The sequence below is a fragment of the Amphiura filiformis genome, chromosome 5, assembly GCF_039555335.1.
Source record: "Amphiura filiformis chromosome 5, Afil_fr2py, whole genome shotgun sequence".
Classification (NCBI taxonomy): Eukaryota; Metazoa; Echinodermata; class Ophiuroidea; order Amphilepidida; family Amphiuridae; genus Amphiura; species Amphiura filiformis.
In genome coordinates, this window is record NC_092632.1 from 53,489,617 (window position 1) to 53,506,769 (window position 17,153).

Sequence of the window (17,153 nt, forward strand, 5' to 3'; positions counted from 1 at the left end):
GAGTAACAATTTGGTATGCTGAATTGCAGCATGAGACTTTGATTGCTTATCGGACGGAAAAGAAATCATCTTATATGGTGCCCTGGTAAGATTGCACATGTTCAGGATGTTTAACACGGGCTAATAATCCATTTATAAGGCCACGCTCCTCCTGTGAAAAAGTTTGGAAGTATCTACTGCAGGGGGGAGATGAATTGCCTGATGTGTTCATTCTATTTAAAATTCATACTCCCTCTGTGGCAGATATTTCCAACATCTTCCACTGGGATAGTGTGGATTTTAAATGGAATAGCCCAAAGCAGTAGCTGATTCTTCCATCAGTGGGTTTATAGTCATGCAACCTGATGTAGTTAATGATGACGACATTGATAACAATGATGATGACAATGATTTGAAGGGCAATGGTACAGCCCTTTTTTCATATGAAGCAGACAATCGGATGTATACTTGATTTTGGAACTGAAGTTTATATTCCCAATCCCTTGATTTTGGTTGGTTTATATTTGTTGAAACTGAAAATGTGAATATTTCTTAACCAGTTTAAATACTTTTTACTGTTTACCACTATATATATTCTTCTTTTATTATGATTATCTGTTTCACGAAATTAATTAACAATTGCTTTGTTAAATTGCACCACATATATCAAGAAATTTGAGCTACACTAGATATAATTTCCCAATGCTGTCAACCATTCATTTACCTTGAGGTAATCAAGTTAAAATCAGCTGAATAAGAAAATATTTTTCTTTGTCATTAAAATTGATGTGAAATTGTACTCAAACACTAGGATTTTATTATTCTAGAACAAAATTGTAGCAAAGTATTTTTAATTTTTTTCAAATTAACAATGTGGATTATGGAATACAATCTTCACAATGAGAGAGCCCATATGCTAGACCACACAAAACTTACCCAAGCATTGGCATGCCGTCTTTAATTACAATGGCCTAATATGGAGCCAAGCTTGTCTCCAAAAAGAGCAATCATTTAAACAAACAAACAAATATCCCATTAATCATAATTAGGCATCATTCAGGGATATAGCTCCATACAAGCACAGTACCCTTCTCAGCCTACTTCTCTAGAATACCATTTCATCCATAATTACCACACACTTTTATCATTTTTTACCCATCCTACATTTGTATTAACCAGCAAGTTCATATTTCTATTGAATATTCGCTCTTATGCAATGTCTCTTCATTTTTCGCTCCCTTCAGTTACTCTCAGATAGATTAAGTCCAGAAGTCTAAAATAAAAAAGTCCCTGACATCAAAACTCCCTGACTTTTCCCTGACCTTTGGATATCCACAATTACAACTGTAACTGTGTCCAGTTATTACTCTGTTAATATTATCTTAACTAAAATGCAATCAATGGATAAGTACTTAATGTGATATATAAAAAAGAGTACAGTTTCTACAAACTCTGCTTTGAAGCCATATTGTAACATTTGCCGAGGAGAACGCCCTCAAATTCTGTTTTTTACATGATTGTAATGTACTTAAGTAAACTAATATAACCTGCAAAAATCATGGCTTTAGGTGCTGCAGTAGTGACAAAATCCAAGATTTTGAATAAAACATATGAAAGGATGTTTAATTATTAGGATGGAAATATTAGTCCAACATATATGATATTCATCACATAGTATGTGCATGGCATGCAGGACGATCATTACACATCAAAAGAACCAACTCGTGTCACGTTTGAAGGAGTGGCTCACATTGGTGACATATGCACTGTTATTAAATAGAGATTTGCATTGCCCCACCTGTTCGGGCCTAAATTAAAAGAGGACATATCTGACAGTAAAACCTAACATTTTGTGAAAAAAATTTTACAACTCTATTTCTTATGGAAATGTTACAATATGGCTTTAAGACGGAAAGCACCATATAAGAGACAAAAGTAAATATGACAATATGTTTAAGGCTAGGGTCACATGAGTTTCCCCTCCCAGGATCCCACTGATTATGATTGTGTAAATGGCATATATGACATGATTAGCCCTTAAATAATCTCACAAATTCATTGTGGCCTAACATGATCATTTTATCAACTTATCGCCTATGAATGGATCATGTTATAAATCTCCAATGAATAATGCCAATTGTAATCACTAGGTCACTTGAAGCATGATGTACCTGCAATTTGTTGATAGCATGTATGAGCATGAACTTCAATGCAGCACCACAGCCTTAAGATCTCATGTAATAATAGGAAGTTTACATTATTGTGATCGTGCCTTATTATTAGGTAAATTACAAAGAAAACTAAATGTGAGTGTGACCAAGATCTACAAAATGTACTATTTAATTTGTTGTCAACCAGTTTGCATCAAAAGAGAACAAAAAAAATCCAAGAGAAGTTCTTATCTGGATCAAATGGACAATTATCACAACTTACTGACAAAAGTATAAAAAAAATGCCTCCATTAATATCCTGGGAAACTAGTGCAATTTTGAAATTTACAATGCTCAACATTTGGATGGAAATTCAACACAGTGCTCTATCTACACAAGTGCAGGAATATTGCCATAGACAAAAAGTGTATACATAAACAGAGTATTTGATACTTTACATTTTGTTGAGAAATATATATTATATATACACAACTATATGATTGTCTCTTTCTAGTGTTTTTAATATTGAAAGGCAACCAGTTGCCATCATGAATTTAACTTTTTTTTTTCTTCAGTGTAACTCACAAGAAAGAATGTAAGATAGAGTACTGATTACACAGGGAAGATTTCATTATCCTAACTTTTATCAAGAAAATAATCTAAATCATGATCACTCTATAGGCTATAGTCCTAGTGTTGGGATATATGCATTAGTGTTGGGCAATAAGATTAATTCTAATTCAGAGATAAATGTTGGAAACTGATTGGCTTACCTTTTATAAGTTAATTTATACAATGTGGGTTCTCTACACCGGAAGGGGTACTCAAGTTTGGTTTTGGTAGGGACGTGCGCTGAGAATTTGAAAGTGGACCCATAAATATACCAATTTTTCAAGAAATTTGGACCCATTGATATACCAAAAGTCAAAATTTTCGGCCGAATTTAACCCAAATGGTCTTAGTTTTGACAAATTTTCCCAAAATTTTGGGAAAATTTTGGCTAGATAAAGGACAAATTGGGCTATTTTCTAAAAAAACAGAGAAAATTTTGAAAAAAGGACCCATTTATATACCAAAATAGGCTTTGAAAAAGGGGTCATTGATATACCAAAAGGCTGAAAATGCTACCCATATTTATGCACGCCCCGTATGGTCATTTCTACTGAGAACCTCCCCCCCCCCCCCGGGTTATACACTGCTCAGGGATGGAAGCAAAATGAGGGTAATGGAGACGACATTCTGTTTTCCCATAACCATGGGGTGAAACTTCTACCAGGCAAGTGATTCTGCCAAGATGTCTCATTGAATAAGACTAGACAACAAGCTCTGCTGTGTTTCCTTGTCATTCATGAAGGAAAAGGTATTATTTCCAAACTTCATTTTTTTCGATTACTTATTTACTACAATGTATGTTATGCAAAATTCTGTCAATACCAGCATTATTACATTTGAAAATGGTGGCAACACTTTTGAAAATGTTAAACATTCACATTACACGTTACCCTTAGCAAAAAACATCATTTTGGTCCCTGCAGTACCTTGCAAGCCAATACAGCTGGTTTCACAAAGCGTGAGAAATGGGCTACAGTCTCCTTTTTAATGCTATGGTATAATTCCATCCCTGATTTCAGTGCATTTATAAAATGGGCTATGTTCACGACCAAGCCACTGGGTATCTATCTATATGTATTGAGGAGGAAATTTGATGATCCTGTTTTAATATTTCGATACAAATACATGTATTCCTACATCCTACTGGTCTATAACAATAAACATGTATAATACAAAACCAAGGTAAACTTATCATAAGATTGGTCTACAAACTAGAGTGGCATATAAAATCAAAGCACTTCATTCCATCGATGGGGGCAGCCATGTTGTAGCATCAATTGCCAATTATTTCTATGCCATAAACACCTGTCTAAATATGGTGCAATGAACAGAGGCACTTGAATCTCTAAATGCTGATTTATGAGCTTCACTTGGTTAAGCACCAAATGTGGAGACTGACTGATAAAGTAGTCTCCTTGGAGTAATGAAAACGACGGATTTGGTTGAACTAATCAGCTGTTCTTGTGTAGCTTTACTGTCATCTAGGAAGTATGCATTTATTTCATCAATAAAGATAGTTTTTGGTAAATATTTCATAAACATAAAGAAAATTAATTTGAAATGAAAATATAGTATAACAAATTTTCAGTTCAAAAAGTCTAAACTAAAATGGTACTTTCATGGAACCAATTTGTTTTTCATTGAATTAATGTCTCAAAAACTAAAAGTTCACACTTTCATTCTGTGTAAGTGTGTGAGAAATCTTGCTAGTTCCAATCAAGGACTGTGCATTATTGTTAAGTATAAATGCAATAATGCTTACAATTAATTTCTACTCTTTATAGCATGCCATCTAAGTAAATATTACTAATATAACTATATGGCAAGCAACTAGTATCATTTGTTCAATCGTCTTATTAATGTTATACAAAGTGACGAATAAAATGGCAAGCTATAAATACAACAGAGTTGTAATAACGACCTTGTTGCATATTTCTATTGGCACCAAATGGAAAAACTTTGGCAAACTATAGACCAAGTTTTTTTTTCTTTATACAAAATATTAATATTTCAAGGTCTACATATTATCATCATTCACAGTAAGTTATTTTAGCAACATACCATGGGACCTTTAGACACACACTTGATATACAAATACATAATAAGCATATTAATTGACCAGTATATACCTACACAAAGGCTTCGCTCATCCACTTACGACATGTCATGTATGATCAGGATTTCATTCAAAGAATCATTGAACTTATGGAACTTTTTTATGTTTTTGTAATTGCAAATCTTCCATTCAAAGTATAAGGCATAATTAATCCATTTGAACCTGTTTTTCAAAATTACTAAGTTTTTTTTGTTAATTATGTTAATAGGGACACTTCATCTTGTCATAACTAAGCAAGTGAAGTTATAAAATGGAAAGGTTTGTACATAAATAATAAATATTTTCATGTGAACCAATGAATACTAGAAATTTTTAAAAACTTGACACTTCTTCTGCCATATTTTCTGAACTCCTGCAATACCTGATCATTATTGTTGGCGGTGGCTCCACCTTTGTGCGTATATACATGTATATTCTGGTCTTTACAAGCACACACTAATAGCCCTGATGAGTTCCCTTACTTTGAATTAATATCCTTAAATAATTCAAAACATTCCGATAATATACACTTTGCACATTTTTCTAGACTAAGAATTATACATCAGCTCATTAGGCAATGCAAGATCAATACACCAATTTTGATTGTTAGCGCAAAAAAATAATCTATTCATATTACTAATGCAAAACATCTGCTCCAGGCTGCAGTTGTAAAATTAAAACATAAATTAAGGCTGTTGTTGGCATTAAGGTGTCGTTTTTAGCTATGTCGTAGTATTACAACCTTTGGTTTTATTCATATTTAAATATTGGCAGACAATGTGAAAATTGCATAACAATTTAATAATTAATAATAATAGAACTGCAGCCCGAGCATGTATATGATTGACATACAACAGGTGGGTATTCATCACTTTAATTTTCAATATTCTCACATTTGTACACAGTTTTTAAAGAAATCAACATGACATCAATCACTTTAACTTTCTACATAGTATCAAAGTAAATTGAATTCTGTAACAATTTAATTTTTGGTCACATGTTATTATTTTGAAAAAAGAACTAAAATATAACTGAAAAACATCCAGACTGTGTAAAAAATGAGAGTATTTGAAAGATGTGATGACAGAGAGAGGCACTTATAAACTCTACAGCTCACAACAATTCCACTATAATTTCATATGAAAACTTTACACAAAATACACACACATAATACATGCAAAAAGAAGCCAATTCATAACAACAGTTTTATCTTTTTGCTGTTAAGTATTGAAAAACAAACAAAACATCCAGCATAGTTAAGTACCAATTAATATTGCATTATCATCTTGTGCTTCTTATATGCAGCACAAATCTGTAAGTTTACTGACATAATGTATAAATTTGTAATTAATTCAGATTAAATTAAAGCGATTTAGACCAATCACCAACAGGCAAAGTCCCAACATCACCCTGTTAATGAGGGCCAATCATTCCATGAAGTGCAAGAGAGGAACCCGCCTCACACATACTGCATATTTTTACGGTCTTTTGCATTTGCGAAAGACGAGCAACAACACTAGGGTGACTAATTAGACAAGTACGATCAAAAGATCAACCCTCATGAATATGCAAGATTTCTCAGCATATATAGCGCATGGGCTTTGCCTGTTGGTGAATAGTCTGTATATTTTTTGTCTCTAACCTACCAAGAAAACAAAAGAATTGCTTAACCCCATGGGCACTACCAGTCAAATTATCAGCTTCATAGAACTGCCGTATCTTGATTGGTTACAAAGAGGGTGTTATGTATTGAGCCAATCAAGAGATATGCTAAGAATATTCAGTAGGACTGAAGGGGAGTGGACTAAACTTACAATTCTCGCATTTCACAATAAGATGCGCCTCCAGCGGTCGCTGGGTCGAGGCCATAATCCGCAGTGCATCATGTGAAAATGAGTCGACATCCAAAGCCCGCGTAATACGAATACAATACAGGAGCATACATCATTGTGGGTTTAAATGTCATTATAATGATGTTACATTGTACATGCGATTGCACACTAAAACAACAATTTACAAGTATAGTAGATCCATTTTCTATCTATTGATCACAGGGAATCCTTCGTGGAGCTGTTTTCAACATATTTATTATCACACTCGCGTGAAAATTCAATAGCAGTTAGAACGGTGATGTCGACTCTGGAGTCGAAAATTTGATGCCAAAAGCAACCTTTGGCGGCGCATCGTATTGTGAAACGCAAGAATCGCTAATAGATCTATTATTAATGTTTTATTTTGATTGGTTATGCAGATCATTTCATCATGTCCTCTCCACACAGGTGTTGACTGCAGACAACAAGTTTCAAATTTTCTTTAAAAATTCAAAAATTTCAGAAATGTTTATTTTCATGACCATATTTGGAATCAGCATGGAAAATACATTAAAATTAGTACAAACAAGCCTAGTATTAGTTCAATAGTTCTTGAGATAGCTCTTGATAATATTTTGAGAAAATACTACAGCCTATGGCTAGCATGCAGAACATTAATCCAGGGGCAGTCTAAGAAAGGCAGCAGTGTCCACAGGGTTAATGCAAATTACTAGTATACCTGCCCCATAAATTCACGTCAATAAACTCAACAGAAAATAACAAAGCAGGTCCATTTTGTACATATGTAGCAAAAACACATAAACACACAAGTTATGGGAATGCACTTAATTTGGATAAATGATAAAAATAATATCTTAAACAGCACTGACATGTACAAACAAATACACACATACATGTATACTACAACCCTGTATTATTATGAGTTGGGAACCAAGTTGAGGATATCAACAGTTTGGAACATTTGTCTGTATAAATAAATTGCTTGCAAACATACATGTTGTTTTTTAAATATAATTCTACGCAAACAACATGGGAATACTTTTGAGTAACACTTCACACTAAGTTTTAAACCAAGAAATACTTGCCTCAGTGAATGTTTGTTTGTTGCTGTAGTTGTACCCCAATGATGTAATATCACAAGTGTAGGTATGCACATTGCTCCCTGTTCCTATGTATCTAAAATTACAATTATGCCTGAAAGCAATGACCACATTAAATTGGCAAGCTCCATAATGTAGTGTTTAAATTTAGCAAAGATACTAGATACAGTGCACAGTAGGTGTATTGCACTTTACATGAACATTCCAGTCACCTGCGCAAAGGTGTACTTGAAAATTACATGAACAAAGCTTCCATTTAAATAACTGAATAAAAGCCCATGGTGACTTTAAGAAAAAAGAAAGAAAGAAAGAAAGAAAGAAAGAAAGAAAGAAAGAAAGAAAGAAAGAAAGAAAGAAAGAAAGAAAGAAAGAAAGAAAGAAAGAAAGAAAGAAAGAAAGAAAGAAAGAAAGAAAGAAAGAAAGAAAGAAAGAAAGAAAGAAAGAAAGAAAGAAAGAAAGAAAGAAAGAAAGAAAGAATATATGACAGAGAATAGGCAAGAAAAGAGAAAGGAAACTTGAGAATTCCAATACACTTTCAATTTCTTAAACAATGTATGGGAGGGTTAGTAATAAAAAAAAATTGCAACAAAATTTTAAGTACATGTAAAAACTGAGGCAACATTTCCTTGGTCTAATGTTAGTAATGACGCACTTTGGTTACAGTACTGTACTAGCAAAAACTTTCAGAAGAAAGCAAGGCACAAACTAGTTCTACTACAACTCGTAATATTGTGGAAGAGGTATTGATAATATTAGAAAGCTTTGTCTTCATAATTGTGAATACAACATGATTAATACAGTGGAATGTTGAACTACATTGTTAACATTCTTTTATTTATTTTTCTTTTAATAAGCTTATTATATCTCTGAGTAATATGTACTTGTTAAGATACAAATGCCCAGGAATATACACATTATACTTGTACAGTTGCAACACTGATATATATGTTGAGATGTTGAGAAATTGCTGTGTTAACAAATGTATCTGATATTGAGCTGTACAAATACAATCAGCATTAATTACTGGTTCAGAAAATCATTGACCAAATTGCACACACATTCGCTTGATTGGGTTATTCCATTTAAAATCCACACTACCCCTGTGGAAGAAGTGGGAAATATCTTCCATGGGGGGAGTATGAATTTCAAATGGAATGAACACATTAGGCAGCCCCATTTGAATTTCATATACCCTCTGGAAGATTCAACCTGAATCTTCAACAACAGGAGGTGAGTTTCAAATAAAACTGGTTATAATGTGCTAATTCCATTTGAAATTCATACTCCCCCTGTGGAAGATATTTCCAAAATATTCCACAGGGGGATATCTCCCACAGGATGTGTAGACATTAAATGCATTAGCCCATTTTGGTCGCCTAGCAGCTGAGCTGAATAATAAAATCGTTGTCATGATTCCACATAAACAAAGATTATTAAAACTAAGGCAAAAAATACTGCTTGTTGTAATCTCTTCTCAAAATACAAAAAAAAAGTTGTGAACCAGAACATTCAAATTTCCATTTTTGTTTTTGTTTTTTATTTTCTATTTCAGATATATTCCATAAAGTTCTGACAAGTTACGAAGGCAGCATCGCAGGATCCCCTGAAAAAAGTTGTACAATTTTGGTGTAAATCAATCTGGGAAATCCTAGTATAGGAAAGAAAGACCATAATATTTCATACACCTCTACAAACAAGCAGTATTTTGCAAGGCTTGATACCTCATTTATAATATAAATCCTCAAAACACATATAGTGGAAGATTTTTAATTTTTTGTACTGAGTTAATATATTATGCATACAATATATAAGGTTTTTAAAAGCAGAATTATCCCATTTTGGTAAAGCAACACACTCTTCTGATCACACACACGAAATCACATGAGAATCCAGAATATACAACTCGAGTCAGGTCAGGTGACATAAATGTGAAAACAGAGTGTTTACTTTACCAGCATCTGGGATAATCTGTTTACATAAATATCTTTGATCTGGATGGCATTCACGGAATTTTATCTACTATAGACAATTCTTCAAGAACCTTGCGGACATCAAGGACCGATGCGATGCTGAAGTCAGGCCTGGGAAAAACCATCTCCGGATTCTGCCTCTTGGGATCCACCCAAACTGTTGCTAAGACACCTGCATTAACCCCACCTTGGATGTCGGTATTCAAGCTATCACCAACCATGATGCACTCACTGGGAGAAGCTCCTAGCACTCGAAAAGCTAAGGCAAATATTGAAGGGTGGGGCTTTGGATGAGGATGATCACCACTGACAAGGATGCCATCAAAGTAGTGCTTCGCTCCTATCTGTGCTATCTTCTCCCACTGGACCTGTGAGTCTCCGTTGGTCAACAGTAGAAGCTTGTAGTTGCGGTGGAGATCGCTCAGCAGCTGCTTCACTGGTTCTGAAAAATGGATGTTTTGTAGCCGGGTAGCTTTCCAAGTCTGGTAGGCTTTTATGGCTAGGTCGTTGGCATAGTAGCTGTTGAGTGCTCTTTGCCAGAGCTCTGTGCGCCACTCGTCTACTGGCATGATTTCTGTTGGGTCAAGTTGCATTTCCAGTAGGTACTGTTTGAAGGCCTGGATGACATCTTCAGCGTCACACTGAGGATCTTCTTCCTTAAGCATACGTTTGACCTGTATTCAAATGATTAAATATATGCCAATTGCAATTAGCTGTTTCACCATTCTGAGGCTCTAATTCAGGCATGAGAGTGGGCTTTGATAAAAAAACTCCGAAACATATCCATGTGGGTCGAGGAGGCAGAGCCCCCTGTGGGATTTTAGCAGATTTAGCAATTCTTGACCTGTTTCAGCTTGGGCCTGTTTCAGTTAGTTGGGCTTGGGTGATTTGAATACATGCAGTAAGTTTTGGGGTGGGTTAGAGTTTGTGTAAGGGTAGGAAAAATCAATTTTTTTTGTCAATTTTTTTTTCTGGGACTCCCAATTTCTTTTTCTGGGAGCGGCGCGGCTGCGTTACCGTGGATTTCAAGGGCTTGCCTGGTCAACTACAATTGAGATGAAACCAGGGGCCATTTCAGAGTTTCTGGGCCAAACAGCTCCCGTCTCCCACTCAATTTCACCCTTGACCCTGATAATTTATGCATGGATTTTTAGCAAAATATTGACAAAAATTACATATTAATGAGCTTCTCCAGTCATTGTAGCTCATTAAGTAACTTATGATTATTGATAAAAAACAGTAAGATACAAAGAAAATATAAATTGATATATTTTGAAAACCGTATATCTGATTTGCTTCAAACAAAAGACATATTGCTAATTGAGGCTGATCGGTTTAGAGTTAGCATTGGTCTGAAAAATTAAATTTCTAATATTGATATTGAAACATAGGCCTACCTCACAGTTTTGGTCAATATCTCTACTAACTGGAACTATGAAAAACTAGAGCGGTTCTCGACTTGCGCGGTTCTCGACGCAAAGCGTCGGCCGCAATGCCTCCACCTTGACGCGTGTTGACTGTATCCACCCAGTTTCATGCCCATACGACAGTTTTAAGTTATTTGACCTCAGATGACCCCTGGGTGACCCCTGATGACCCAAAAAAGACCGTCCGAAAATTTGTCTCTAAATGTTGACTGTACCCACCAAGTTTCATGCCCATACGACAGTTTTAAGTTATTTGACCTCAGATGACCCCTGGGTGACCCCGGATGACCCCAAAATGACCCTCAAAAAATTTGGTTCTAAATGTTTACTGTACCCACCAAGGTTCATGCCCATACGACAGTTTTAAGTTATTTGACCTCAGATGACCCCTGGGTGACCCCGGATGACCCCGAAATGACCCTCAAAAAATTTGGTTCTAAATGTTTACAGTACCCACCAACGTTCATGCCCATACGACGTTTTTTGCTAATTTGACCTCAGATGACCCCTAGATGACCTTGGGTGACCTTGACCCACTAACCAAACCTACTGGAATTTGAAGACCGCCAATGACCATCCCTCCACCAAATTGCATCACTGTACATCTTATCAGTTCCGAGATATTGCACCCGCAAGCTCGGACGGACGGACGGACGGACAGACGGACGGACAACCAGGAAACATAATACCTCCGGTGGAGGCATAAAAAAGTTGAAAATGCATCCAGTATTCTGGAACAGCCCATTATTGCCTAAGGGGTGTAAGTAATATGTGTCACGGACGGACATGGCCAATTCAAATTCAAATAGCAACATTTTCAAGTTAATGTTACATTTTCAAGTTTGGTGATATGATATAGCTACATGTAGATTAAACATGTATTTATAAAATAAGATAAATATTATTAAAAAGTTGGTAGGAAATAATACAGGCGCTATCACTTAGTAACAGCATGTCCGTCCGTGACGAAAAACATGTTTGAAAGTTTTTAACTATTTGCTAACACAGGGTAGAAAAATAAAAACATGCTGAAGTATCAATCTCATTTATGCCCTTTCCCATGCAGGAATGATATTTAACAAAGGCGCCATTAAAGATAAATCTTCAATTTAAAATTTGTCACAGACGGACAAAATAAGTGTCACAGACGGACATTTTAATTTCAGGGGGGGTCTATTGTAAACGTGACCAATCTCTTGATGCTCAATCTTTGCAAAGCAACAAACATTAATTGGTTGAACATATGTAAAGCAAAAGATGCCTTCAGTTCACTTTCATTGTTACTTTATTCACTACTGAAAGGGTACTTTGTGTCAGAAATATTAGTCCCCTGCCATTTTGGGACAATTTTAGGGGGTCTATTTTAAAGATGTACAATCTCTTGATGCTCAATATTTGCAAAGCTACTAACATTCTAGTTAAACATAATATAAAGCAACAGATGCCTTTAGTTCACTTTCATTGTTGCTTGATTCACTATTGAAAATGATACACTACTCTATGAGGACTGTGAATTACCTTCAATATTGGTACATGTACACAGTAATTTTGGGGCAATTTCAAGGGGGTCTATCTATTTTAAAGATGACCAATCACTTGATGCTTAATTTTTGCAAAGTAACTAACATTAACTGGTTGAACATTATAACCAAAAGATGCCTATATTGCACTTTTACTGTTGATTATTTGGGGCTGTTAAATATGGTACTTAGTGGAGTGAAGTTCTTGACACTAGACTTCGGCCATATGGAGCAAGTTTAGGGGTCTATCTGAAACATTAAGGGTCCCTTGTTGATCAACTCTTGAGGACAAATTTAAACACACATGGTCAACACAAATATAGCAAAACCAAGTTTAGAGTTCTGTTGATGTTTTATTTATAAGCTGTCAAATATAGGACATTTATTGATATACGAGTAGTACCACTGCTCTAGCCTTCGTATGGAGAGAAGGCTAGAGAAACTCAGCTACGGGTTCCCATGAAAATTGTTAATAATATATTCAAGTTATTCTGAACTAAAAGTCTACTGACTGTCTGTCTTAAAGGCCCACATAAAAATAATTGATGTGGAAATAAGAGTATAAACTGAGCAGTAGATACCAGTTGTAACTTGTCCTCCCTTCCTGTCTGGACACATCACACTTCATGTGTGATGTGTCCTGCTATTCGCCAAACAGTTGAAATACTTCGAGGATGGCCCGTCACTTTTAGCTTCCTGAGAACACTTTTGTACATAACTTATGAAACCACAAACTAACTAACTTCAACTTGCACTATTCATAACATAAAACATATATTAATTATTACCGATCCTGCAGAAATTTGTAGTTACTACAACTAGCTGTGGCTTCGCTTGCTGTCTGATTGTACCCAGGGAAAGATGACATTCCAATATTCCCCTTTTAGGATCAGTATAATTAATTACCATGATTCATTTCACTTTATTTAGGTATATACCAAGGATAAAAACACAATAAGTACACATGTATAAAAGTACACTTAATTCCATTGTGGTCCTTGAGCCATAGTGAAGATATAACATAGTAAAATATGGATTGCACTCTACATTTTGAATTTAACAGACAATATTACAATATCTAAAACAGTACACATCAAAATCAGTTATAACCTTTTTGAATATTAAAGAAACCAGGACCAGCCTAGTAATAAATATAGTTGCTTTGATCGCTTACTTTGAGCTTTTTCAATAGGCGACTTTTCACCTCCTTTTTAAAAACATCCTTGCATTGTTGAGATTGCACTGACCCTGGTAATGAGTTCCACACAGTGATGGCTTTGTAAACAAAAGATTTCTGCCCATGTGTACCCATGTGAGGTTTAATAAGGGACATGGGCCCAGATCTAGTTGAATGTCTGCGGACATTGAGCGATTTTGTAATGCCATCCTGTAAATACTGTGGGCTAACACCATTTAAAATACGAAAAATATGATTTACCATGATCTGGGAGACCCTGAGATTAATAGGCAGCCAGTTCACCTTGCAAAACTCACTGGCACCTACATGAGATCTGATGAGTGACAATTTCAAAATCTTATTTTGAGATACCGGTACCTGAAGTTTTTGTTTCCTTCGTTTTGTCAGCGCGGGGTACCAAATGCAGCACCCATAGTCATAATGACATTGGATTAAAGCAGAAACCAACAGTTTTTTTGGTGGACCGCATAGCGGGAACACCCTACATTAGTGTATGTTACTAGCTAGCTTACTAACTAACCATTTGGTCTTAAATGGGCATATCTCAAAATGCCACGAAGCTATATAACCCTCCGAGTGGTGTCAAATAAAAGAGAAAAAAATAAGAAATACAATAATTAAAGTTTAAACACCGGGAGTTCTACTCCTAATACTTTAAAAGTGTACGTCCATTTTACTCCCCTCTGATGCAAGTGAGCTTAATTCAGTGCTGCTGTATGGCTAGGACATGTATAGTTGTATAGTCATTCAAGTACAGACCTTTCCTATACAGGAACTTAAGCCTGGAGTTAGCCTTTTTAATTACCTTGTTTCCAGTTATTTCACCACTCAAAGACTAGTCTAAATCAAGACCAAGATATTTGATTTCAGATTTTGAAGCAATATCTGTATCCCCACACTTGATGTTCAGCCCTGACTGTCTCGCAAGTTTCCGCTTTGGGCCAAACAGGACAGACTCAGTTTTCCCCAAGTGGAGCGGCAATTTGTTGTCGATCAACCAATCATTAACAGCCTCGAGCTGGGAACTGAGTCTATCCTGAATGACTTTAGCATCACTGTGCGATATCATCAGGGCCAAATCATCTGCATAAAGTAATAGTTTACAGTTCACCACTGAAACCATGTCATTCACATAGACATACTCGGCAGTGGGGTTTGACTCCCACCCTTTTTATTTTACCCCCACCCTTTTTATTGAGGCACCCTTTATTATTATACTGAAAATTCCTGACCCCCACGCTTTTTACTGAGGCACCCTTTATACTGAAAATTCTTGACCCCCACCACTTTTTGATTTTTCCGCTATTTGTAAACATTGACGAAGTCACACGCAATTTGGTTTGAAGTAAATCAAGTTTGAAGTAAATCAATTTTTCTTGGAACTATGATTATTTTATCATTCAATAAAAAATATACTGTAAGTTCGAAGAAGCGCCACGCTTTTTATTTTCCAATCCCACGCTTTATATCAGTCCACGCTTTTTACCCAAAAAGTTTAAACCCCCACGCTTTCACCAATTTTCAGAATTTCGAACCGGCACGCATTATAAAGCGTGGACTGCCGAGTGTGATAGATCAATTCAAGAACAACAACGGCCCTAATATTGAGCCCTGTGGGACTCCGCATGTTATCTCCTAGGCCATAGGGAAATACAAAAATTTGAAATTTCGACACCAGAAACTTGACGACGTAGTCTAAAAAGTGCTGGTACTTTATCCTTGATACAGAAGTCAGCATGCAGTGAAAGTTAGATTTCATAAAATAAAATCACCTTTGTTTAAAATGGATCATCGTGGTAAAAAATGATGCATTACATGCTTTTTTTGTACAGTAAGTCATTGTATTAAAGGCATTGTCAATGATGGTCGCAGAAAAGTGCAGTTTTTTAAAAACAGACATTTGCCCATAACTTCGCTAGTTTTTGACCTACAGACATGGTTGACCCCTCATTTTTTAAGTTAAATAATCACCTTTTTAAACAAAATAACTTCCATGTGAAATATCCTACTTGAAAATTTTGTGAACATGCCTACCTTAGGCCTGATGAGATATGAGTCAAACCACTTAACCGAACCTTCAGTCAAACCAAGGGCCCTCAGCTTACCGAGCAATATGATTACACTACAGCTACACTACACTCCAGTAATAATTTATTATTTTATGCTTTATTTTGTCAGTACTACAGTAGTGCAAGTTGAAGTTAGTGAGTTTGTGGTTTCGTTAATATAATGTACAATCTTGTGTTTTCAGGAAGCTTACATTCAAAATTGACAGGCTGTGATGCAACCAATACCAATCCATCATTGATCATGTTGATATGGGATTGATTGACTGGCTGGGCACGTCATGCATATCTGATGTCATGTGGACGTGTGCATGGGGATTGTGTATAAATTGACTATGACGTGCCCAGATCCCGGCCCAGATTTGCACTGCAAAATAATGCATCAGGAATTCAATATAACAACACAAAATTCATAAATTATATGCGTGCAATGCGTGTAGTTCTTATTCATATATAAGCTTAGGGTGTTAATGATCTTCTTCTGTCTGTCATGTCTGTATCGTCGCGTCGTAGAAATGTTTCCGGCACGAAAACTGTCAAAAGACAAGTTTCGACTTGCGTCGACAGATTTGTAAACACTCAATATCGGGCCCAATATGCAACAAATCGAGCATTTTTACAAACAAAATTTATATATAAGTATGTAAAACTAATTATATATCATTTTATACCTCATTATAAGCCACGATATCAGCCTGGTTCGTTTCAATTAGTGTGTTATCCAGATCAAAAATAATTGCACCAACCCTACTACCGGCCGCCATCTTGAATTTTCCCTGGGAGAAGTAAAATAAGTCTATTAATCTTTCAACATTTACGCACAGTTTTTTTTATAATGAGTTTAAAGGGGGTACAGAAACTTAGTCTACAAGAGATGTCACTGGAAATATTAAAGGGAGTGTTCATAACTTGAGGGGGCGCAACACTAAATAAGCGTCCCATAGGATAACGTGTGATTTTGGCCTACTTCGAGCGCCATTCCTGGCGTCCCTGCAATACTTGGCAAAATAAATTTGGTATCAAATTAAAGCTCTGTTTCTGTAGATTCCAAAACTTTTGTCGGCATATATCGATGACCGTTGACTTTTTTTCGCTATTTCGCGGTGCAAAAAATACGGCCTAAAAATATACTAAATTCACCACTCACATTTCAAAATCGGAAGTTGTCTTCATCCACCACAGAGAATTGCTTTTGAGATAAAAT

At 35.7% G+C, this 17,153-nt stretch overlaps 1 protein-coding gene across 1 annotated transcript; it reads right to left on the reverse strand.

Moving 5' to 3' along the window:
* Window positions 1–8,904: 8,904 nt before the first annotated feature.
* LOC140153361 (N-acylneuraminate-9-phosphatase-like) lies at window positions 8,905–16,714 on the reverse strand. Its single transcript, XM_072176093.1, has 2 exons — window positions 16,621–16,714; window positions 8,905–10,412 (listed from the first exon to the last, which is right to left on the reverse strand). The coding sequence occupies exons 1-2, from the start codon at window positions 16,711–16,713 to the stop codon at window positions 9,771–9,773; spliced, it is 735 nt and encodes a 244-aa protein (XP_072032194.1). The 5' UTR covers window position 16,714; the 3' UTR covers window positions 8,905–9,770.
* Between the last annotated feature and the right edge of the window lie 439 nt (window positions 16,715–17,153).